We start from the raw sequence: 27,186 nt of genomic DNA, 5'->3' as shown, positions 1-27,186 counted from the left end.
CAGCACGGAGGCGTACCTCAAGTGCAACTACTACCAATTTCCCTTGACTTGACGGGGGCACCTAAAAACTCGACGCCAGTTAAAGGTCGTTCGAAGACTCGTGTGAGGTATCTAGAAGGTATCGTAGACCTCCCCCCCAACCCCACACAACTTACCGCATCTGCCGTCGCAGATGTCACTGGCCCCGGGAAATTCCCCAGGAGGGGGCTGTAACCCCTCCTACAAAGGAAGGGGCCTTGACCGCCTTTCCTTTACTTCCGGCGACCCATCCTTAGAAGGGACCGCCTCCCCATTGAGGGGCCAATGGCCACCTCTCCCGAGCGCTCCCATCCGTGTTGGGTGACGCCCACTCATAGGGATCTTCTAATTAGTGCTCACCGATCATGACCTTACCGCCACAGGCCGGATAGTTGACCGGCTATCCGGACCCCCCACAAAACTCCTACCTAAAGGTCATGTTTCAACGTTTTTAACCATGCTAAGAAGTCTCCTATGAGTAACTCGTTTCCCACCCGAGACAAATGTACACCATCCCCCAAATACATACTGTCATCATTGATACAACCATGCGAGATAGAATGCAATGTCCTGGAACGGAACAACCTACTCACTTTGTTATTAAGTTTTCTAACAGAATGGTTCAAAGCAGGAATCGAGATAGCCCCCCGCCACACTTTTCGTGGGATCATATGAGACCACGCAATTATGCACCCCGGAACTTTCCTCGCCAACCAACTTACAGTGGAAAGCATTGCCTCTAGGAGAAGTCGTCTACCGGTGGTGACCAAATCATTGCCCCCTAAATGTACTATGACTATAGACGGCGGTGACCTCGTCCGCCCTAACAAACCCTCAAAGAATGCTTGCAACTGGTCAATACAGAGACCGCCTCTTCCGTAGAAGGACACCCTGTACCCGTATTCCCCAGCTACGTGAATCATGTCACCTGCTTCGAATACGTCTGCGGCACGCCTCACGTATGAGTGGCCCACGACCCACACCTCTTTTCTCACAGCCGGTGATGTCTGACCGCTGGCCCGGTGTTGGGTCGACTGCGTAGTCCGCCCCGCCTCGTAGGCTTGCGCAACTGAAAACCAAACAAAAGACAAGAAGCGTGAGTATATTATTACAGCTTCACAACATGTGCAACCGCACATATCTCTTATAACAATTGGAGGACCAACGCCCCACTCGTTTTACTTGTTCAACATTAAGACCCCTGGCTGTAGCTTCAGTGGCAGCCCCTATCCGAAAGGAATGGGTCCCAAACTCGCCCGGGTCCAAGCCCGCTGCGGCAATTGACATCGCAAGCACCCGCTGAAACTGAAATTTCGTCAGTGGGGTGGCGTCCGCGTGTCTCAACAATGTCCCTCCCCATGATGCCACCCTTCGGGCTAGGTAATCTTCTAAACACTTTACCGGACACATGGAGGACCCGGGAATCCTGCGAATGATTATGCAGTCACCCATCCCATCTTGATCGGTCTTGGACCTGACAAAGGAGACAGTCATCGTCTCACCCCTGATCTGAACGTGTTCCTGGCACAAACCCCCCACCACATCCTGTTTGTTCCTTGCCACCAGCTCACTTATCCTCATCGCCCCGTGAAATGCAAGCGTAAAAGCAGCTCGGAACAAACACGTCTCGAACTGAGACGAGCATGTGGCAGGGAGTGTGGCCAGCAACTGGGACAACCTATCCAGACCTATCGGGCGCCTCTCATCTACTCTGCGACCCTCAAGGCGTTGCCACCCACGCAGCGCTTTCTGTACCACGAAAGACGCTGTCGGGTCCTGGATATTATGAGCCCTGGCAACAAAGGAAATGGCAGCACGATGCCTCTGGGCCGTAGCCACCGACTTCCCAGCCCTACGCAAGGACATCAGAAAATGTACTACCCATTCCTCATGGCCCCAAAGCCCCTCTCTCTCAGTCCCCAAAAAGGCTAAATAGGCCCGAAACGCCCCTTCATATGCCTTCCTCGTCCTTGGTGCTAGACTCTCTCCCACGAGGTGACGGAGTTCGGGGCACCGAGAGACCAGAGAGCTTCGGGAAAGGGTGCCGGCTCTGGGTCCGCTGAGGGAAGGAAACCCGAGAAAGCCTGCATTTGAAAACGAGACAGTGCATCAGCCGCCTGATTCATCACCCCTGGGACATGTTTTGCTCTGAATATCACGTTCAGTTGCATACACAGTAAGACAATTTCTTTGAGCAGCCTTAAAATCAGTTTACAACGTGCTGCCTGACTATTGATGCATTCTACAACGGTCATATTGTCAGACCAAAATATGACAGAATGATCTTTGAACCCTTCGGGCCAGGTTCTGAGGGCCACCAAAATGGGAAACAGTTCCAGGAAAGCAATATTACTCGTCAGCCCCTCTTCATGCCACCATGTTGGCCACCTTTGTGCCGACCATTTTGTGCCGAAGATGACGCCAAAGCCCATGCTTCCCGCTGAATCTGTCCATAGACCAAGCTCTTCAGAGGACACGGCTGGTTTGTTCCAGACGACTCGACCATTGAAGTCCGCCAAAAATGCCAACCAAATACGCATGTCCTGGCGGACCTCAGCCGATAGTCTCGTGCGATGATGACCCTCCTTTAGGCCAACCATCGCTTGGGCAATTGAACGGGAAAAGGGGCGGGCCATTGGGATCACCCTCAGGGCGAAATTCAACTTCCCCACCAATTGCTGCAATTGATGCAGCGTAACTTTAGATGCATTTATACATACTTGCAGGGCTGCCCTGAATTTCGACACTTTGGCAGCTGGTAAACGAAAACAACCCTCACTAGAGTCCAACTCGATCCCCAGAAACTCGAGGCAAGTCGTGGGACCCGCAGTTTTACCTGGTGCCAATGGCACGCCAAATTGACCCATTAACACACAAAATTCAGCCAAGGCCCGGCCGCATTCGTGATCCCCGGCGGCCCCAAGGAACAGAAAGTCATCAAGGTAATGCATTACATTTCGGAAACCCGTTTTCTTCGTGAAGACCCATTGTAGAAAACTACTGAATTTCTCGAAATATGCACAAGATATAGAGCACCCCATCGGCATACACCTATCCATGTAATACGAACCTTGAAACATGAATCCCAGAAGACGCTGGTCGTCTGGGTGTACCGGGAGCAATCGGAACGCTGACTCGATATCTGATTTCGCCATCAGCGTCCCGGGCCCCAGGCGATTCAAAATGGCTACGGCTTCATCAAATGATGCGTACCGCACCGAACATACCTCTGGATCAATTGCATCGTTTACAGAAAGACCATGTGGAGCTGACAAATTATGAATCAATCGAAACTCACCTGGGTCCTTCTTGGGGACCACCCCTAAAGGAGAACAGACAAAATTCTGTACTGGGGGTACACTAAACGGGCCGGCGACCCGACCTCGGACAACCTCTTTCCGTATCTTATCCTGCACTACGGTCGAATGCTGCAAGACGGAAAGTTGATTTTTGCACGTCCCGACACCCTGAAAGTCCCCTACCGGGATGCGGAAACCAAATGAAAAACCGTTCCGCAGCACCCCAGCAGAAGTACGATCTGGGTATTCACTGAGCCAGGGAATCATCACCAAGGTATCAATCGGGGTTGGTAAAGGCGCCCCTCGGACTACATTAGACCTGTTTGGCGCCTCCTCTACCCCCATTCTCACCCGTTCTGGCTCTGCACGAGGACTCAGGATGGGGCGACCCGCAACCACTACATTCGTGCTTGAACTTACACGATCCCTGGGGCCTAGTGCATTTACCTTTGTTGAAATTGAAGCAGAAACCCCTTTTCCCTGTATTGCCGGCAGGTCTCGAGTAATCGTCGGTACCCGTACCTGACCGAAAGGGCGTCCCCGCATATTGGCGGGAGGACTCGCCAACATTGCTCCCCACCAACGGCATTTTCAACATTCCTGACTCTTTCATCTTATCCCATGTCAAAGAATCATAACAGTCCCAGGTTAAACTTTTGTTATGCTCCTTCGCCTTCCTGAAGAGGTTATCATAACAGAACCAATGGTTACCTTGGTGCGATGTCGAGTACCCCATAATTCGTGACTGATAGATTGGAAACTCAGGAAGCAACTCAGGCCTACGTTCCCCCAAAATTGACGTAAAAATTCCCCATGCATTGCCCCAATTGCCAATATTCTCATTCACTTTAAAGGCGGCCATTTTTGCGCGCCAAACACTCGGATGCATTAGATCCTTCTGACCCTTAACATGCTCCACCTCATAATGATCGACAAGCAAGGAGAAAATGTTCACATACTCCCCCGCCCAAATCTTTTCCTTTATTGCCAAAGGAACATGTTGCCCCAATTTTTCTCTACGAGAGGGTGCTGACTCATCCCTCGCGATCGGCAATGGCCGCTTACCTGCACCGGACGCTGCTTCCGCCACTTGCGGCTTGTCTATCACCGCAGCCGGCGCGGGCACCTTGGCTGCCTCTCGTTTCTCGCGCAACTGTTTCATCAGCGCCTGTGCCTCGGCAGCCGTGGCGCCCTCGCTACTGTCGCCCAACCACGCTGCTAGCTGTGCCGCCAGCTCGGGGGGCATATCCTCAGTGGATGTCGGGGTGACCACGACGGGAATCGGATTTCCCTCCACCGGTACCGGGGTTGGCGCCTCGAGCGGGGTATAGGGAACCGGGACGTCTCCCCCGGCTGGTCCCCTTCTTGGCCTCTTGGCTTTTCCTCCAGGAGCTGCTCCAGCCGATGGACGCCCCGATCCCCCTCCCCGTCTCGCTCCGCCACCCGCTTCTTTAGTTCGAACATCTCCTTCATGAGGACCCGAACCATCTGGTCAGTCGTCATTTTCTTCGCGCCTTTCTTGGGCATCTTTCCGGCAAAGTATCTGGAAGACAAAAAGAAAGATCAAAACGCTCAAAATTGGCTCTTCGTTCTGTCTCGAGCTCAGGTGCAGCGAGGAGGTGCAGCTTCAGAGCACAAGAACAAGAGGATGTCTTCTGGTCTTGCGTCCCTTTTTATCCGTCTTCAGGGCGGGCGTAAACCCGCCCCTGCCTGCCCCGAGGGCGTGGCTGGCTGCGTCAGTGTCTAGGCCAGCCCACTCTAGGGCGGGAAAAAGCGCGCCCCTGCTACGCCGCTTCGGGCATACCAGCCGAGACGCGCCTCCCGCCCTAAAATGGCTTCCCGGGGGGATCGAGGCACTCCGCCATACGTTCGGGGGGACCGAGTGGTCGCCCCTTTCCATTCTACGTGGCCCTCATGACGTCAAGCAACCCATCATTCGTTATTCCATCCCGCTTTTCCCTAGTAACCGTCACATCAGTTCACCACACTCGGTAACTGCCACCATGCCGAGATCTTTCTGGAGGGAGCCTCAAAAGCGTATGGGCGGCGCTGAATATTTATTGAGTGTTGAACTGAGGCCGCCAATACTTTCCACTACTAGCATTTTTTTGAGCGCTGCAGTTTCCATCATGATCTGAAATTAGCAGCCCTCCTAATCTAATCCTGATGTTACACAGATGTGAAATATTTACAAATTAATCAAAACACTGTTGTCTTGCAATATATTACAGCTCTGCAAGGTAAGCAGTCGGTAGTTCATTTCCTTACCTTCCTAAGTTCTTTTTTTCCTTGTTTCTTCCTGTTTTAATCCATCCATGAGGCTTTGTTTGGTATTTGTTGAGTTGCGTCCTGGTGCAAGGGAGCTAGCCAGGGAGAGACACGTGGTTGTCTGTGAACGTGTAAGTGTGTAACTTGCTTTTTTAAAAACTTGTTAGTCACTAATGTTGTGGTTGCTCAGGTTCTGCGGCAATAAGCATAGCAGGTCACTCCTAATGACTGTCATATTTGTGGAGAGCACTCCGAAGGGACTCTTGGCGCTATTGACAGTTAACAGATGTTTATTGTTACCCAGCCCAATGATACTCAGTTTATCATCCTCCAAGATGAAAGCCTGTGTGGACCCAGCAGGGATTGAACCTATAAACATGGGCTCAACCGTAGTTCACTTTAGCGGATGCAATTATCCACTGAACAACCAGACCCACAGTCTTGAAGCACAAATTCTTAAATATTTTTTTTTAAATAAATCAATATTTTAAGCAACACATTGAGCGCTGGTATTTAGGCCCTATGATGCAGTGAAGAGAGGTGAGTTGTGAAAACATTTAGGGCAATCTGACAGCATAGCTATGCACAGCACTAGCCACAGGCCCGTAACTTGAATATCTGGTAATTTCTAGAAAATGATTAATTAACTTAATATGAAAGTTAATTGAACCTGTCCAAATACAAGATCAGTATTGAAAGCCCTGCGTTCGGAGTTAATACTTTTGACGGTGTAATATCTCATCATGGGTATATTTTCCAACCAGGTAAGCCGCCATGGGCCTCCATGAACAGGAAGGTTCACTGCTTAGTGACCTGAATGTCTGAAGTTCGGATTCTGGTAAGGGAGGCTCAGACTTCCATGCCCCCGAGTTTGGTAAAATGAGGGCTATAAACTGGGTAAAAATAATATCTGTTAGTTACAGCATGCACAAATGGCAGCAGTACACAATGACTATGTACATGCAACCTATTGTAATTCATTGTAGTAATTATAGATCTCTTTAGACTTTTTAAGGAGTGCTGGACTCTTTTTGAGCTGTGTGTTTGTTTTAGTTTGTCTAAACTGGGGACCAACACATTGGGTATTTTTTGGTGACGCTGGTGTTTGGCCAGACCTAGGACCGACAATTTCCGTATTTTTGGTGACGCTGGTGTTTGGCCAGACCTAGGACCAACACATTGGGTATTTTTGGTGACGCTGGTGTTTGGCCAGACCTAGGACCGACACTTTGGGTATTTTTTGGTGACGCTGGTGTTTGGCCAGACCTAGGACCTACACTTTGTTTTGGTAATAGTGCACTTTATGAAAATTATATTCAGGTTAAAATTATAAATGTATAAGAGCCTTCAAGGACGTTAAAAATACATTAGTAACATGAGAAATAAAGATTGTTATACGATACATTAATATATATTTAAGAAGCTTTATAAAAATGTAAATATTTAGTAACAGATATGTTGATTGAGAGGAGACCATATTTCTGTGTAGACATCACTTGATGATTTTATTGCACATTTCATAAACTGTGGATATAAAAACCTACATGGCTGTGTTTTTAATATCAGGTAAATAATACACGAAGTTTATACACACCTGCCTTGCAGCGGTGACAAATCAGCTAGTCTTGGGTTTGGGCCACCAGACCACTATTGAAGCTTGCAATGATAATCTATCTGTTCTCAACAAAATGTCATTCTACCCTTGTGTTCAAGAGAAATTTACATAGGATTGCTGCATATTGACCGAGGCTGAGTAAGCTAAGAACTTTTTTCACCTAAATTTCATGCAGTGTTCACTATCTAAAATGTAAATAGCCTGTGGGATGGCCCTTTTCAAGGACAATTTTAATTGGCTGGTGAACTATCTGTTACATTCTTCCAAGGCAATTAAACTCAGTAGTGCTTCATGCCTAGAAAAAGCACAATGTTACAAATGATTTTAAGTTAAGTCTCGTTTTAAAACCAACTTCAGCGAGCCCTCCTTTGAGTGCTCTGTAGGTGTCTGCAGTGGATAACCGCAGCCAGGGCTAGGTGTAGATGCCTGATTAACCAAAATCGATCTGCAGAGATTGCACTAGGAAAGAGATACCCACCGAGCAAAGTGAGTACAGGATTGTTGGACTTAGCCCTTTGTGTAGGGTCACCCCCAATATTTTTGCCTTCACCCCATCTGTTATCTGAACCAGATTTTTGTTGCCTTTTAGGACTCTGACGCTTTTTACCACTGCCATACTGTGATAAAGTGTTTGTGCTCTCTCCTCTAAGAATGGTAAAATTGGCTTACACCCAATACAACATTTACTTTACTTTTAAGTCCTAGTAAATTGGTACTACATGTAGCCAGGGCCTGTATATTAAATTCTTACTAGTGGGCCTGCGGCGCTTATTGTGCAACCCACTCAAGTAGCCTTTTTAAACCCCATCTCCAGTCCGCCATAGCAGCCAGTTTGTGCAGTTGTAAACTCCCATTTCAGCCTGACAATATAAACCTTTTGCCAAAGCCTCCCTTTTTATTACATATAAGTCCCCTTATAGGGTAAGCCCTATAAACCCATAGGGCTGGGTGCGTTGTATTTAAAAAGTTGGATATGTACTTTGAACTTTTACATGTCTCTCAAGTTTGTTTTTTTCTATTGCAAGGCCTACCCTTCCCATAGGATTACATTGGGATACCTTATTACATTTAATAAGTGATAACGTTTGTTTGAGAGCAGGTAAGAATGTTATGTTTGGAGACTGAGGAATTGTAATTTAAAACTCTTCAATAGTAAAGTCATATTTCAGTCACAATTCTGAAAATGTCACTTTTAGAAAGTTGCCATTTTCTATTCCTAACCATTTGGTGCTTGCAGACTGTTTCCTCGGTCTCATGACTAGTGTAGTTGGCTTTTGTGTATTCCTCCCAGACATCCACAGAATAGAGGGTCTGGTTAGGATGGGCCATCCTGACTTGATGAGAGGTGCAGAGCAGTCACCTGTCATACTTGCACTTCACAGACTGCCTTAGCTCGCACACAAAGGACTCTTCTCTAGCCAGTTTTGCCTGCAGACAGCCTAGAACCAAGGCAGGAAATTCCAGACATTTCTGTGGAGGGAGGACTCCAGAAGTTTTTTTTTCACTTCAAAGTGGACACAGGTATAAAAAGGACCACTCTGGACCTGTGTATACTACAGAAGGACTGCCCTCCTGCTATGGGACTGCCCTGCTGCTTGAGGGCTGTCCTGCTGTCTGAGAAAGAAGAATTGGGTCTGTACCCTTCATCCCAGGCTGAAGTGACTCCAAGGGTCAGCTGACTGCCCTCCTGTTCTGAGCTACCAGGATACAACAAGCTCCAAAGGCTTCACTGCAACGGACTAGCTGACCTGCTACACTGGACCTGCAAGTGGACCTGCCTGGTCTCTGCTGGAGTGAGGTCCTGACACCTAGTTCCCCGACCCTTGGCGTGGTATCAGTTGAGCTATTCCTAGAAGAAAATGAGAAATCTTGAAGTTTTGGGCTCTTTGTGACTGTTAATGGGTCAGTTTGTGCCAAGATCTTGACGCCCTTGCCAACTGCCAAAGTGAAGCTCTGGTGAACCAGATGTTTTCGCTCTACAGCAACAGTTGTCTACGCGCGATCTGTACTTAGCGCAACAGTATCGACAGCCCGCAGTGGCAGCTAAAACAAAGCGCGAGTGACGACCGTCCATGACTCCCACAGGACCTTCGCGCCAGTGATGACTGACTACGACGCCTGACCTGCTCTTCGCACTCCAGCGATGACCATCCCAGACACTGTCCTTACTCCTCACGACCTCTTCCACCGCAAACTGGACTATTTATGCTAGACTTTAGAAGGTAACTTTTTCAACGGGGCTACCGTGGTCACTGCATCCGGTGTGCGCCCCAGCAGGGTCTGCCTGAACTTGGACTTTCACCCAGTCTTGCACAACCAGATACCTGCAAGAGTCGCTTTTTGCTTTTTGCTTTCAAGCTCAATGCTTAATCTTAAATATTCAATATTGCATGTCCGTTCTACTGATCGGATTTTAGTCATTTTGGTGTCAAATAATATTACATTTCTATATATCACTTTCTAAATGCGTGAGGTATTTTTCTTGTGTTCTGTCCACACTTTACTGTTTAAGCGCTGTATAAATACTTTACACATTTCCTCTACGTTAAGCCTGACTGCTTTTGTTCCAAGCTACCGGAGGATTAAGCACAGGTTAATTGATTGACTTTTGTGGTTCGCCCGGACAAAGATTGAGGCTGTTGCTTTTGTCCTCATTTAACACCCAATTATATGGGCTATTTTACTTTCTGCCATTAACTGTCCCAACCTTCTTTTTTTGCTTGTTGATCTTAAGGAAATGTTTAGTTGCAATATGTGCATTTTAACAAATGATGTCTCCGACCAAGAGGAATAAGGTCTAACAAAATCACCTAATCAGCATGTATCACGGTGAGTGGAATGAGATCCCATTAGATTAGTAAATATTCCAGGTAAATCATGTAGGTATAGTGAAAATAGAAGGGGAGCTAATAGATATCTCTATCTTAGACAATTCAGAGTTTCTATGTATACAGAGATTCCACTACCTCCGCGCATAACTACTGTACACCACATGGAAGAGCCTACAGCAGTTATTAATTTTAGAAGGGTATCTCGAGGGCAGATCGTTTATCCAAAAGAGTTGGTTTGTCGACATGACCACAAGCTGTTGAGAAGTTGATAAAAGCAGTAAAAACAGGCTTACCCTAGTGGCGTAACACAGGCCCCCGCAGCCCCCTCAGTGCGGGCCCCCGAGCTGCAGGAGACCCCCGAGCTGCAGGGGGCCTCCTCAGCACAGTACTCAGGCCTGAGAGCTCCGGTTTAAATCTGGAGAGGGGGCCCCTCCATTGTCCCTTGCAGGGGGGCCCCCTCATCTTTTGTTACGCCACTGGTGGTAAGATACAATAGTATTTCAACATTTAGACGGACTTGTGCAATTGGTAACATCTGTTCCCCCTATCCGCTTCCAGATAGGTGTGGCCCCTCTAGTTTCTGAGTAAGGGGGGCATGTCGTAAGGGTCTGTATTAAAAAATCCATGATCAGGCAACATGGATCTTATACAACCCAATTGATTAGGTATGGAATCCAAGGGTACACCAACTTTGTCCCACCGCGAACCCACAAGATGGGAATGCAGCCAGAATGACTCTTTACTCCTGGGGCTCATCCATTAGCAAAGATCCTCATCAGACAATGGAGGAGTCTCCGATGACGGCCCCTGCTGGGAAGTGGTCACTATCCGCTTATCTGCTGCAGGTCTACTATGTCTCCACTGGGCTGATCAGTCATCTGTAATCTCTCTAGCATAATACTCCAAGTCTCGATCAGCATTTTCTTCTATGCGAACAGAAAGCAGGTGGCGCCAACACATGACCGCCTTCCATTTAACCAAACAAGTGGGGCTGCAGACTGTTTCCAGTGTATAGCAATATGTCGCCTCACCAACACCAATCCCAGTATAGCAAATTTGCACTGCATATGGGTCTTTGATTTGGAGGGCGGTAAAACTCCTAAAAGGCAGTGCTTGATGGACATCTCAATGGGGAGTCTTGTCATGTCTCGCAACAATTCTAGGATCTCCGTCCAGTAAGGGCAAAGGTGAGGACAGTCCTAAGTCATATGTTTGAAATAGGCTGGCTCTGCTCAGCATTGGGGACATGTCAATGCTCGCGATAATCGGACGAGGGTAGGTAGGTACGGTGCAGGTAATAAAATTGGATGAGTTTAAAACGAGCGTTGCTGGCCCCTTCCTGTATCTGCTCGACCGCCCTGTTCCACTCCCCCTCCGTTAGAGGTGTTGGTAAGTCCTCCAACCATCTACTCTGGACCCTCGATAAAACTACCCTGCAGTCCGACTTCAGGACTTTATACAGCCAAGAGATCAATCCCATGAAGGATCCCAGGTCCATGATCATCATCAGGGTGTGGGACTCCACAAGTTCCTCAGGGAATGTGATCCATATTTCACACGCAGTGCGTGTTAGTTTAGCGTACTGAAGAAAGTGACCCTCCGGGACATAACGTTCTCTCGTGCCTGTAAAGGAGAGAAAAGTTCCATTAAAATATAGGTCACCTGCTGTTACACAGCCGCCATCAAACCATCTAGTCAGATCCAGCACCGGCTGTATGTGGCCGACTCCGTGAATTCATTTTGAGAGGAGTGACCGGGCATATGGGGCCCTTTGCAGTACAAGATTGACTGCACGTTCCCATGCTGAGGCAACTTGATGGACCACAAATGGACAATTCTGGGGGTTCTGCGAGCCGATCATAAGATCTCGTGGAAGGTCTGCTTTTGTGCTCCAGCCCGCCAATAGTTTCTTCTCTGTATTTGGCCCCTCAGCACACCACGGTTCAATGGTCTGGAAGGCCTGGGCCCCCTTGGTCCATATAAACACAATGTATATCCCGGGGTCTATCCAAACAGGACAACGATACTGTAGCCTTCCAAAACTCTCTCTAGAAAAAATATACAAAAATTATACGGATTCCCATCACTCACCATTCATCATCTGGGTCTCCTTTAATAGGGCTTCAACTCCACCCTAATGATGGAGCCCAAGGATGTTTTACAAAATTTATAAGACTTTCCAGATGTGCGCGAATGTGTTAGTGTTTGGGAATAGTGCAGTGCAAAATAGTGAATGTGAAGTTAAAAATGAAGCATGATTAGACCACAATTTATTCTTGTCTATCACGATCAATCGTTAAAAACAGTGCAAAAAGAACAGTTTCAACAGATAGCTGTTCAAAATATTAATTGGTCAACATGTTTCAGCACTATTGGGTAAACATACACCCAGTGCTTTCATCAGGACCTATCGAATATCCATGCTACTGCAAAAGTGAATAAGAACTATGGGAAAAATCTTATATGGAAAATACAATGTAGACCAATACAACCTTGTTTGTTTCCCAAAATCACAATTCTTGTATCTCTCGGAAACCTATAAGAAATAAATACAAGTGATTGTACAGAGAGAGCAACAAACAGTATTGGAGGACAGTAAGTATGTCAATGTTTAACCTATGTAACCGTAACTGGTTATCCGGTATGCCCTCATGGTGGGCTCTAATCCATCAAGCCTTACCTCAAGAGTATGGAGAAATTACCTCACCCCACCTGGTAACAGCTCAGGACAAATGAGGCACCGCTCTAAAAAAAGGGGAAAACAGAATACACCAACTGTCATTATAGTGCCCTGTTCCCCCTCAAACGTTTCTTAAAAAACAGTTGTCCAACACACATAGCACAGACTAAACTTTCAACAAAAGACATATAACATGTAATATTTTTGTGACTCTTGTTCAACAAAACAAGAGCTCCATTGCTGAGATGTGAAAATACATTCGCAAACAGTATCTCATGACACTGAGATTTCAACTGTAAACAGATACTCAGGGTATTCATTCAAAGCCAAAAGTGGGGCGGTTATGTCAAACTGATATTAAGTCCTCATGGCAAAAAGAGTTTATGAAACTTTATAAAACTCAAACCAATATGTATTACTCAAAGCGCTATTTGCCAAGTCGAATTAATGGTGTGTCAGTACCTCGGACGGTCATCTAAGCCGTCGGGGAGACCTCCTCAATGTCTGCTTAACATATTTCAAAAGTAACAAAAGGAGGCACCAATAAATAATGCCGTCCGAAATGCCCTTTTGTAAACAGTATGTCAGAAATCCCAAAATGTCAGCATTCCTATCTTTGCAGGTATGAGTGGCGGTAAAGACTCACGAGTAAATAAAGTGTGGTCTAATCACGCTTCAATTTTATTTTCACATTCACTTTTTTGCACTACACTATTCCCATACACTCTATAACACGTTAGCTTACATCTGTAAAGTCTTATAAATTTTGTAAAACATCCTTGGGCTCTTCCATCATTAGGGTGGAGTTGAAGCCCTATTAAAGGAGACCCAGATGATGAAGCATGTCACCTGGAATGGTGAGTGATGAGAATCCATACAATTTTTGTATATTTCTTTCTAGAGTTTTGGAAGGCTACAGTATCGTTGTCCTGTTTGGATAGACCCCGGGATATACATTGTTTATATGGTTTCTGAAGGGGCTAAATATCCTGTTGAGTCTTTAAACTCTGCCTATGACCCTACCCTAACTTTGTTTTTTTTTCCCCTTGGTCCATATCCAGCTTTAATATTTCCAGCTTCAAACTACTGCATTTCCTAGCCTGCACTAGGGAAACCAAAAGGCTGTCAGGGTGGTAAATGTGGCATTGGGGATTCGGCAGCAGGAGTTCTGCAGCACATTGAGGCATTGCAACTGTAAGACCATTTTCGCCAGGGCCACGCACCCCATAATAGACAGTGGGAAGTGATTCTAGAAATATATTGATGCCTCTAGGCCTCTGAGAACTGCTCCCACATTCAAGGCATATTGGGCTTCTGCTGTATGAGCAACTTGGATACGTAAATAACAGAAATGATCACATTCCCATGTAAATGCTGAGGCAGGGGGATCCGTGATTCCTCTCCCAACTAGAGCCGACAGGGGGAACAGAACTGATTTCGGGCTATTGGTAACCAAACTTGACACTATCCCAAACTCTGACAATACAGCTAGGAGAGCAGGCACTGCTACTGTTGGGTGACTAATACAAAGCAGTTAATCATCCACATATAATTATATGACATGGGTACGCTCGACTACAACTACGCCCCACGGCCTATGTCCTGCCTCAGCTGGATCGCCAGCGGCTCCATAGCCAGTGCGAAAAGGAGCGGGGAGACAATGGGCATCCCTGTCTTGTACCCCTCTCTATAGTGATGCGTGCAGAAACCACTCCGCCACTGCGTAGTAGATGAACCCAAGGGATAAAATCTGGTCCGAGACCCATTCTAGCCAAAACCTTCAACAGAGCGTCCCCCTGTAGGGTATCGTAGGCTTTCTCGAGATCCAAGGTGACTGCAGCTACCTGCATATCCATGTTGGCCATAGAGTGCAATATATAAGAGAATCTGCGCAAATTAAGGTGAGTTCACCCGGCCAGGCATAAACCCACATTAATCTTCGTGCAACATCTGCGTAACCACCCTACCTAGGGGTAGTGCTATTACTTTAGCCAGCATTTTAGCATCTACCCCTAACATGGACAGGGGTCGGTATGAGCCGGGCAGGGTTGGATCCTTGCCTAGTTTGGGGAGCAGGACTATCCGGGCCTTCCGCATGGAAGAAGAGAATCCTTACTCGCTTGGCCTCATACAGGGTCTCTAACAACCTAGGGAGTAATATGTCTTCAAACATCTGAAAGTACTCCACTGGGAGGCCATCTGGACCTGGGGCCCTACAGCACGCCATACTCTAGACTTGAAGACCTCTGGGAGAAAGTGCAATCTCTCCCCCTAGCTCATCGCCTGTTATATTGTCAATGAATCACCCTATTTCCAATCTGTCAACCATCTTGACCTCTCTATACACTGTTACCAAGTGAGTACACATGTATCCTTCTGTACGCTGGGCACACAGCAAAGCCTCACTGCCTGGCTCGACAACAGGACCTTTATTTTGTAGCTTGGCCAATGTGCTCTCCACCTCGGTAAGGTCCCTCTCTAACCGTTTCTGCATGCCGCCCACCTTTGACATGCATTCACCACGCATCACCACCTTCAACGCATTCCACTTTGTCCCCCTGGCAGCAGAGGACAACCAGTTGGTGCGAAAAGAGCCGCAAGTCACCTCTGAGTTCCTCAAAAGATGTCATCTTTCAGGGCCTCAGGTTGCAGGCGCCAAAGAGGAACCTTTGGCCGGCCGCTCCTTGTCCCCCATTCCAATAACACAGGGGAGTGGTCTGAAAGGTAGCTCCCTAATACTTGTATCTATAGGGCCGGCGCAGCAGCATTGCCAGTAAGCAAGAAACAACCTAGGTGTTACCTCTGCTTGGGTATTAATGATAGGATGGGATAATTAACTAGGTAATGTAAAATAGGAATACAAGAACCTTTCTCAATAATCCTACACAATCAGATACTATCTTTATGCTATATGGAAATTTAAAAATCCCACAAATGTGAAATGGAATGATTGGTTTTTGATAGATATGATCTTTGCGGGCTTTTGTCATACCTTTGTCTTATTTGCAAGTGTTTATTGACCTATTTTTTATGTTTAATTGTGTGCGGTAAGGTGTTTTCTCCCTACATGCCCTGCCCCCTTGCTCTTCTTCCTGCACTTTCCTTTGGATTTAAGTGAAAGTAATACAAATATGGATTTATTGAGTGCTCCAATTATTATTTGAGTACCAATATTTACTAGATTTGAACTACTAAATAAATGTTCTGCTCTGCAGCAGTCTTGTGTTTTATTTGGGTTGGACTACAACTCCCTTTTGAATGAATGGACTCAGTATCCCGAACCTTACAGCTAACCCATGCAATATTTCTGACACGGAGGGACTTAACATTAATCTTTGAGTAAGTCCCTTCCTTTGTTCTGGTCACTCTCGCCCTGAACGTATGTGGCCCCGGCTCTCTCGTAGGCATTGAGGCTGGTAAACCTATCTGTTTCATCAAAGTTCTGCTGGATTATCTAGTGCTGTAGCCACCTGCTGTATGTTTAACTAACATGTAAACTGTAGTGAATGAAATGATGAATGGTCAGGTAGTTTCTTGAAGCTCTTTATTTGAAGTAAGATGTACAGGAGGAAAACCCCACCAGGAGCAGGATGGTCACTGCTCAGCCCTCTCTCATCAACTGTCATTCCACATCCACACCAAGCACACTAACATTCTATTCACTCTGTCATCCAACATTCAACATTCCACACAGACATCACATACATACTGGCTGAGCAGCAAGCAAGGAGATAACATAAGGCACAACATATCCCCTTTTCTTCAACGGAAATTAAACACAATAATATAATACATAGCAATACGAGAGGAAGCAAAAGATAAAACTAGCAATATATATGTATTTACAAAATAAGACTAGAATAAAATAGACTAAGCAAATATAGCTAAACACAACCTAAGCAAATATAGCTAAACACAATCTAAGCAAATATAGCTAAGCACATCCTAAGCAAATATAGCTAAACGCATCCCCTTCCCTTGGGAACATTGAAATTGTAAAAATGCAATAACACCAATGTATGTATAGAATAACTGCAAAGAAGGCACAATAGAAGAAAGGTACAAAGATTACGTAGGGTAAAAACAGTAGAAAGGGCGCGCGCACACCCACACTGAATATGTATAGAGACCAGCTCTGAACAATCCTACGAAAAAAATAACCTTAAACTTACAGTACCAGCAGTCACAAGAAGCATCAATCATGAAGGTAAATTTGCACCACTAAATTCGTACCATGTAAATAACAACAATTAATTACATCATAAAGGTAATACAGACTAACTGCTGTATCAAGCATTGAAAGTAATACAGAATTGCTGTACCAAGCATTGAAAGTAATACCGGCTTGAATAACTGTACAAAGCATTGAAGGAAACATAGGCATACTTGAATTGCTGTATGAAGCATAAACATATAACAGACTTATATGAATTAGTGTAAAAAGCATTGAAAGTAACACACACAGCTGAATTACTGTATGAAGCATCGAACGTAATACGGACTATTTGAATTACTGAATTAGCATAGGAAGTAACACAGACTTATAAGAATAGCTGTAAAAACACCTTGCAACAATAAAAAAATGCAGAACAGCAGACCTACTAGATTGCTGTAAGAATTACTTTAAATAAAACACCTACATAAATAGCTGTATAAATTATTTGAACATCACTGCAACCTTATTAACAGAAAAGCAGCTCAAAATGAATTGCTGTATGGATAATAAAACATTGCATTCTTAGTGATATAACTGTATCAGAAAATGAGCCCCCATGTATAAATATGAGCTCCATGAAGGAATGACAAGTAAAGTACCGATTTAATCCAGCAGATGGCAGTAAGACCATAACTAAGGCATCCCACAACTAATCAAACAGCACGAAGAACATACATTCTAGCGGAGTCATAGAATAACTATTTCTCTGATATTATTGTTCCATTGTAAATGAAGGAAGGATTTGCCACGTCTGCACCTCCCTGTGACTTCTCAAGGCCGAAGAGATCCATGTACAAAGAAATCACTGTGCACGAAGTAACTGAAACCGGCAATGTAAAGTCGTTCTCTCCAATTTAACTCACCGTCTCAGAGCAAGCTTGCAATGAAATGGGAAAGTATACCTCATGGCTTGGCGTCGCGTGCTGACACGCAACAAGGAGAAGCGCGCTAGAGAATTGCGACGTGTGAAATACCAGCGCTGGGAGAGTGTCAGAGAAATGCGCTCCGCAAGATGGGTGGCGTAGCATTGTTTCCTGTTACCACGGAAACGAAAATGAAGATGGCTGGCAAAGATCGTCATGACGTGACACGCACTCCTGCAAAGATTCTCAAACGTCATCATAAGCAGGATGGCTTCACCGAGGAAGGAGCTCTCCGTGTGAAAGGCAGTTGGCAGTTGGAAAAACGTAAGATGCCTCATCACTTGTTACTGAAGTTCAGACTTTCACACGATAGAATTATAATGGAAATCACTCGTTTTTTAAATAGAAATGACTCCTTTTCCCTCTATGCAGCAAACAGTATTGTACTCATAGGACAGTTTTATATAAATTCCTTGCTCTCAAACTTCCATACAAGAGAATTTTAAATGAAAGCAACTTGTTTTCCTTCTCTCTTTTGTAGCAAGAAAGGTTGTCAGACTCAGTAGATCACAGTATCAAATCACTGTATTTCCACGCAACCGAATTTTGATGGAATTCACTTGTATTTCTTTTCCCTTTGCAGCACACGTTTTCCCCTCTGCTTGGTAGCCAGAAAGCGAGTCATAACAGTACTTGGCTTTCAATAATCTTTTAAAGTTTACTAGTTAGGAATTTTGTAAACAGTACAGTACTTGAGCTAGATCTGGCACATATGAGAGTTTAGGGCGACCGATTTCGGGGTCACTGGTGGGGTTTCGGAGTGCCAGGTAGCATGAAGAAAATATTAATAATTTAAAAGTCCTTTACCTTAATTGAATTCTTCTCTTTAGGTCTGTATTGCTTGAAGGTATAACATAAGGCACAACATAAACCACTCGAAAATACCTCTTACCCATCAAGGGACCAGCTCATTTAAAAAATAATTTGTACTTGAACTTTCATTTCTGCCCTCCCTGATGCCTCAGGGTATCAATGCAGATACTTCCTTTAGCATGAACGTCACACTGTTTTCATGGCTTTCCTTAAACACTGGTGTTGTGTACTCCGTGCACGAGTCAGCGCGAGTGCATGCCCGGCGCGAGTATTTCCTCGTGCATTCTTCCACTTGCACTCGTGCCGACTCGTGCCAGTGTTGTTATTCCAGTACATGTCTCGAGTGTTATTATGGTTTAATTGTGCATCACTCGAGACTATGTACAGTTTGTTATTAACGCCTACTGTACCACAAACTGTATTGTAAGTCAGTTACCACTGAACGCTTGGAGACTGAAGCTGTATGCAGGGAGTGCTTCCTTTATACGAATAAACTTACTTATTTCCATCAACTGCTGTGGATAATTACTCTACAATTTGGCGACGAGGATGGGATAAATCTATTCATTAATTCTTTTCATTATGTGTGCTCAAGGTTATACTCTTGCTCCTCCTCAAAGTTATTGGTCAGCTGGTAGCTCTCCTTGTATGCCTTGGATCGAATGGAAAGCTTATTTCTTAAACTATATTGAGACATTAGATGCCAGTGGTAAAATGAAAGCACCAGAAAAGAAAGGTATTTTTTTACACTCCTTGGGACCTGAAGGATTAAAAGCCTTCAATCAACTCCCCGCTTCACAAGCTAGTGGTGACATGAATGTTTTTGATAAAGCAATTTATGACTTTGATAAATACTGTTCTCCTAAAGTATGCATAGGAATTTCCAGATTTAAGTTTTTTCAAAGAAAACAGTTAAGCGAAGAATCTGTAGATAATTTTGTTTCTTGTCTTAAAACGTTAGCACTTGATTGCAAATTTGGTAATTTACAAGAAGATCTCATCAGAGATCAAGTAGTTATGCATTCCAGTAATGAAACTATACAGGAAAGACTTTGGATAAATGGTGATGAAAACTTAGACTTTGTGGTAGCTATTGTAAGGAAAGCTGAACTTTCTTGCAGGAGTGCCTTGCAAGTCAAAGGTAAAGAGGCTTCCATTAGTAAGGATGTGGTTGCTAAAATCAATCACAAATATGATGGTAGAAATAAGGATTCTTTTAAAAAGAAACAAGTATTTTCTCATAAAGAAAATCTTGAAGATTCAAGAAGTAATCTAAAGTGCTTTAGGTGTAACAGTAAGTCTCATTTGGCAAATAACAAATCTTGCCCAGGTTTAAAACAGAAATGTTCCATTTGTGGCTTAAAGGGCCACTTTACATCTGCTTGTAGAAAAGGTAAAGTTAATCAAAAGGTTAAGTGTATTGAACTTAGCGAAAACAGTGATGATGAGGATTTCACTAGTGACTCTATTAATGGTTCCTTTGTTTTGAACATTAGAGATTCTGTAATTTTGAATGTGAATGACAAAACCATTAAGAAGAAACCTTTATGTGATATGGTTATTGGAGGAGTGAAAATCAACATGTACGCAGATTCAGGTTCACCCTACTCTATAGTGTGTGAATCTGTTTGGAAAAAATTATTTGTACCTAGACTAGGCAGTCACTTAGAGGACAGTGATATCAATCCCGAGGGATACTCAGGAGGAAGGATAGATATTTTAGGGTTTAGGACCTTAGTTTTCAGGTTTAAAAACAGAAAATGCATAGCAAAATTATATGTTTCAAAAAAGGGTCCGTCAGTTCTCAGCTGGTTTGACTTTGGCAAACTTGACATAGTTTTGGATCCGAATAGTCCTAATCCAGTGATGTTAATTGATGAGCAAAATGGTATTTCTTCATTAATGTTAAAAAAATTCCCTAATGTTTTCTCTAAAGGTATTGGGAAATTAACCAATTTTAAACATGAGATTCGCCTAAAGGATAATGCTTGTCCTAAAATACATAAAGCCAGGAATATTCCATTTGCTGTCAGAGAGGAAGTTAAAAATGAATTAGATGGTTTGGTAGAAGGTGGCATAATAGATAGAATTGAATCATCTGAGTGGGTTTCGCCCATAGTGGTTGCCAGACGAGCTAATGGCAAGGTGAGACTATGCATTGACCTTCGCCACCTTAACAACAATATTGTTGTAGACCAATTCCCTCTTCCTCGTATTTCTGAAATGTTGTCTGTTGTTGGGGGGTCAAATATTTTTTCAACTATCGACCTATCTGCTGCCTACCATCAGATAGAGTTGAATGAAAAGAGTAAAGACCTAACTGCATTTATCACACCTTTTGGGTGTTTCAGATTCAACAGGATGCCTTTTGGTTTGGCGTCTGCAGCAGCAATTTTTCAAAGAGTTATGCAAGACATTTTAAAAGACTGTAAAAGTGCAATCTGCTTTCAAGATGACATCTTGGTATTCAATGATGACAAAGACAAACACATTGCAGCTTTAGAGGAAGTTTTGAATGCTCTTAACACACATGGTCTTACCATTAAGCATGAGAAATGTAAATTTGGGGTCCATTCTGTAAATTACTTAGGTCATGAACTGTGTGCAGATGGTGTCAAACCAAAACCTTCACTTTTAGAAGCAATTAAGTCTGCTCCTCATCCTCAATCTAAAGATGATGTAAGATCCTTTTTGGGCTTAGTTGAATTCTATGCTAGATATGTGCCTGATTTCTCATGCAGAACATATAATATTAGGCAGTTGATCAAGAATAGAGTTGTCTTCGAGTGGACAAGTGAATGTGAGAAGGAATTTTGTGATGTTAAAAGTGCTATTTGTTCTGCTAGTGCTCTTTCTTGTTTTGATCCTTCTCTGCAGAATATTCTGACTACTGATGCTAGCGCTAAAGGTTTGGGTGCTGTGTTTACCCAGAAAACTAAGGAGGGTAAAGAAGTAATTATTGCACATGCGTCCAGAGCTCTTACTCCTGCTGAGGAAAAGTACTCCACAATAGAAAGAGAAACATTAGCGTGCATTTGGGCTTTAGAACATTTTAGAGTATTTGTATGGGGAAAGGAATGTACTCTGAGGAGTGATCACAAACCGCTTGTACGTCTCCTCACCACGGAAGGCATGTTGAGAGCTTCAGCCCGTATTGCTCGCATGTCCATGCGTTTACAAGACTTTATTTATAATATACAGTACTTACCTGGCAAAGAGAATGTTTCTGCTGATTTTTTGTCTAGGATGCCTTTACCTATTCAGGAAGATTTACATAATGAATGGGACGATTTTCAGATTGCCATGATTCATGATGAGGGTCCTATTGCTATTGATCAAACTCTGTGGAGAGAGAAATTTGAAGTTGATGAAAATTTAAAGGATGTTGCTAGTTACATTACTGGTACTTGGCCTGACAAAAAGTGTTTGAACTCTGAATTGAAAAGTTTCTGGGAAGTGAGGTCTGAACTCTCATGTTGTGAGAACATAGTCAAAAGAGGCGAGCGTATTGTTCCACCCGTGGGTGTGAGGAAGGTTATAGTGTTACAGGGTCATGAAGGTCATAGTGGCATGGTTAGGACTAAGCAACAAGTTAAACATTTATTTTGGTGGCCAGGGATGGATATGTTTATTGAACGGTTAGTTAGGAATTGCGTAGTGTGTGCTAATTCAGATAAGTCTCTGGTTACTTTAAAACCCAATATGGGTGCGCATACCATTCCGGACAATCCTTGGGAAACCATTGCCATAGACATCATGGGTCCTATTGGTCATGAAGCTAAGTATGTCATTGCAGCCATTGACATTTTTTCTAAATGGCCTATTATCAAAATTGTTCAGAAAATAGATACAGATTCGGTCCTTTGTTTTTTAGATAAAGTTTTTATTGAAGAAGGTCTTCCTGTGAGAATTATTTCAGACAATGGGGTGCAGTTCAATTCAAAGAAGGCTCATGATTATTTTTCAAGACTTGGCATTGTTCATTCCACTACTTCCTTATATAATCCTAGTGGGAATGGAGTAATAGAAAGGTTCAATAGGGTTTTGAAGAGTGCTATACTGTTTAATGGTAATGATGACAAAAAATGGGAAATTGAAATTTTTAAAAAAGTATGGATGTACAGGACAACCAAGAATTCTATGACTGGATATTCTCCTTTTGAGGTGATGAGGGGAAGAATTCCTAGAACTAAGGCGAATCCTTCGTGGTTAGTCAAGTCTACTTCTACAAGCGTAGATCTGTGTATAGTTAAGGAAAACCTCATTCGCACTCATTGCTCTAACAAAAAGTACTTTGATGATAAGTGTGGTTCAAAGAAGGATCCGAAAGTGGAAGTGGGTATGTTGGTTAAAGTTAAAAAACCATGGAAGGTCAAGAAGGGTGAAAGTTCATTTATGGGCCCTTTTGAGGTTTTAGAAGTATTAAAAAACTCTGTTAGATTGTCCAACAATAAAGTTTGGAACCTGAGTAGGATTGCTATTCTAAAAGCTGACAAGGATGTTTATTGCAAAGAACCTGTTTCTGTACATCCTGATCTTTCTTTTTTGGATGAGGATTCCGGGGAAGGTGTAATTCGTGTTAACTCAGATGCTTTGCCTTGTTGTTCTAGAACTGGTTATACCAATCAGAATTCTACATGTATTGTACCTTCCTGCTCTAATAATAATACCTCCAGTCAGGAGGTTGATGTCCTAAGCGGTGTATCTTTATCCAAAAGAGTGTCTAAGAAACCCAAATGGTTGTCTGACTTTGTTGCTTATGTGACAAGAAAAATGTAATTTTTTTTTTTTTTTTTTTCTTTTTTCATTATTACTTGTTTTTTTTGTTTTTTCTCTTTTATAAGGAGGGAAGGTGTGTTGTGTACTCCGTGCACGAGTCAGCGCGAGTGCATGCCCGGCGCGAGTATTTCCTCGTGCATTCTTCCACTTGCACTCGTGCCGACTCGTGCCAGTGTTGTTATTCCAGTACATGTCTCGAGTGTTATTATGGTTTAATTGTGCATCACTCGAGACTATGTACAGTTTGTTATTAACGCCTACTGTACCACAAACTGTATTGTAAGTCAGTTACCACTGAACGCTTGGAGACTGAAGCTGTATGCAGGGAGTGCTTCCTTTATACGAATAAACTTACTTATTTCCATCAACTGCTGTGGATAATTACTCTACAACTGGGCTGATCTGAGGCCCTTACAAATCATGGTCAACAAGATCTATCCTTAGTAGATTAAACCCTACCACCTTTATCAGTTTATTTGGAGCTTAATTTATCAACTCCTTACATGCTTGTGAGGCATTTGTTTGTCTTCAGGAGGACCCATCAGTGTGATGAACAAAGAGGCCTTATTGACTTAATTTGTAGCATTATTTAAACTAACAGGACTTGTATGCTTACTTTTCAGGGAGCATCGCAGATGTTAGACCTGACACCAATGGCTTACGATGATCAGTACATCAACTGTGAAGAAAAAATGGAAAAGATCATTTCTACAAAACTACTAGAGGAAGAAAAAGCTAAGGATAAGGACTTTGGAGGAGCATGGGATAAAGCTGCACTAGAATGGAACGAGAGGAAGAAAAAGAAAAATCTCCCATCTCTGCCCCGTTACTTCCAAGATAACCATGCAATTGCTATCCTAGTCTATACCGACAAAAACTACCTATCCAGAGGTAAATCTCTTCCCAGCAGGTTTAATGAGGCTGTTAGATTGTCTGTCACCTCGCAAGACCGTTACATGAGAGACTTTCATTTCAAGTCTCTACATTTCTATCTGACAACAGGATTACGGCTCTTCAAGACAAGCTGCAGAGATGTGCACAGGGGGATCAAGGGCGTAAACTTTGTTCCTCCCAGTGGATCTGATAAGGGCATGAGATTTGGGCAGTTCACCTCTTCCTCCGTCAGCCCAGCAGCCGCAGGGCGTTTCGGGCAAGATTCCTACCTCAAAATAAGGACTTGCTATGGAGTGAACATTGAAGAATTCTCGTATGATCCCAGTGAGAAAGAAGTATTGATCCCAACCAATGAAGTATTCAACGTGACAGATTTTAAAAAAGAGGGACACCGGTTTGTCCTAGTAAGCACAACGAAGAGATGTTACTATCACAACTGTGCATACATCAAGTGTAGGTATTACGCTCTATTTGCCTTTGTAAATTGAGTGATTTAATGGAGGTGTGATGGTGCACTTGGGGGGGTTCATCTGTACATGTTAATACTTCTGTCTTTTCATCCATGCATGCCTACATCCATACGTCTAAATCTGTGATCTGATTTTCAACTTAATGCAAATATTCTTATAGCTACATATCAATTACTTAATATCAACAAGCTCTGTTTGAGCATTTTGAGTAGAGCAACTATGTTTCCAACTATGGATTTCGGCATTGGGTACTCATGACTTTCATTAGAATAGAAGGATTGTACCAGTCAATATGATTTCTTCAGATGCTTTGGCTTTCCTCCAGGCAATGTTTTGTCTTTGAGGATTTGGGAAATTTTGTTAAGTATTAAGATTATATTCTTGCATTCCCTCTAGAAATAAGTTAATATAAAAGGGTATGGCACTAAGCATGCAAATGGTGAAAAGACGACTTTAAACCTTGAGACTGGTAATCTATTTGAAAGGAAATTGCAGGTTTTTAGGGCATACTATTAAAGAAATGGGCATAGGATCCCAAAGGCATTTACTTGGCCTAAATGAAATGACTCCCAAACAATCAATAGCAGATGTCATTCATGGTACATTTAACTAATAATATAACTATTGTATGCTCCTGTGCAGAGATTAATAAAGAAGATTCTGTTCCTTGTGTCTGAAAAAAATAAAGCACAGAGTTGTTAAATTTACATCTAAATCCCTAGGAAATTGCCCTACATGTGCCCAGGCTCTAAATTAAATGCTACCAGTGGGCCTGCAGCACTGTTTGTGCCACCCACTTAAGTAGGACTTTAAACATGTCACAGGCCCGCCATTGCGGAGTCTGTGTGTGCAATGGGAACTGCCATTTTGACCTGGCAATATAATCCTTTGTATCAAAAACAAGAAGAGGGAGCTTCCTGGGACACCGCGTCCTAGTGGTTTGGAGAAATGGAGAGTAATAGATAAGAAACAATATTTCTTTATTTAAGAAACCCCTCACTCACCAACCTAGTTGGTGACATGCTTCATCATTTGGGCCCACCCAAGTAACCGAATGCCACTTGGGTCTGCTTCGACGCCTGAACTACAGCGGAGCTGGGTTTTTGACAATGTGAAAAAATGGTGTAGGTGAGTGGATTAAAAATATCTTTGTTGTACTCCTTTAAAAAAAATATATTTGGAGCAACAAGAAAAGGTTAAAAACCAAGTGAGATACTTAAAATGGCGTTAATGACCAAAAAGTATCAGTGAACAAGTAAAAGTTGTCGGTCAACATGTTTCAACCTTTAAATGATATTACAGGTTTTGGTCAGGACCAAATGTGTGAACCGGGAGGTCTGCGCACGCTAAGATGCACCCTTCCCTGGTTCAGCAATTCCCCAGACCCTGCACTTACGGTTAGGCCATCTTTCCACCTTCAGTGTAGGGGAAAAAAATAATTCTGAAAGACGGAGCAAAACATATGTACACAATTCTACTGTGAGTGTTACTCCATCCGCCTTATCTTAACTCTCCACTGTTCAAGAGCAGCAATTTATGCATGTCATTTTATTATGACATAGTTATCATGCACTATATTCGTGATGCGTTTTCTTAGGAGTCTTGTGCGCACTCCTAACAGCCATAACCTACCCACAATCATTCATGTTTGTACGTGGGTGTCATGCGGCTCCCTAAGTTCAGGAGCGTACTATAGTGACTGAATGAGTCTTTTTTTAACCATCCATCACCTGTGTGCCTATACTTCAGCCATTAGTGCCAGTGAAATAAAAAAATATACAAAGCCACAGTCAGAGGAACCAAGGTTTTAAAATGGACTAAAAATAAACTCACTAGAAACTATTTATGGTTTCGCCCCATGGCGTAGGTGTATTCTGTGGCTTTACAAAAAGGCAAGACTTAAAGGTATATACATATATTCATTACACCATACGATCAATACATGAGGAAATGAACGAAGTCCTCACGCCCTTGCTGAGAGCAGAGTACTGTCGTAACCAGGGGGGAAAAAACATGAAAAGCGGTGCCCAACTGCAGCACAAGATAATACTCACAGCCTGCAACCTTGGTGTCTGCCCGAAGACCTATAATGCGGCCTCACGGAATCCCGGGATGAGAGCAGTTAGCTGCCGGTGTCTTAAATACAAAATGTACTTCCTGACTGTATCTGCACACGTGGTCCGCGATCAAGTCATGTGACCTCACATGCGTTAGGAAAGGGGGCAGTGAATTTTGCGGCAACGGAGTGAATCCCGCAATGTTGTCAGGGGTCTACAATAAAGTGCTAGTGGCACAAAAAGTAAGTTGGGGAGTGGGACTAAAAAGGCTTATATTTGATGAATAAGTTTATTTACGAAGGACAGATAGTATATTACGAGGC

At 43.6% G+C, this 27,186-nt stretch overlaps 1 protein-coding gene across 1 annotated transcript in view; it reads left to right on the top strand.

Moving 5' to 3' along the window:
- Positions 1-27,186, top strand: part of LOC147693517 (ecto-ADP-ribosyltransferase 5-like) — a 124,155-nt gene that overhangs the window by 76,201 nt on the left and 20,768 nt on the right. Inside the window, exon 3 of the mRNA XM_086933745.1 lies at positions 24,066-24,789. Coding sequence (XP_086789871.1) covers positions 24,066-24,789 — 724 coding nt within the window. The remainder of the gene's footprint in view (positions 1-24,065; positions 24,790-27,186) is intronic.

The sequence above is a fragment of the Lissotriton vulgaris genome, chromosome 8 (genome assembly GCF_964263255.1).
Source record: "Lissotriton vulgaris chromosome 8, aLisVul1.2, whole genome shotgun sequence".
Classification (NCBI taxonomy): Eukaryota; Metazoa; Chordata; class Amphibia; order Caudata; family Salamandridae; genus Lissotriton; species Lissotriton vulgaris.
This window is presented reverse-complemented; position numbering and strand designations above follow the sequence as displayed.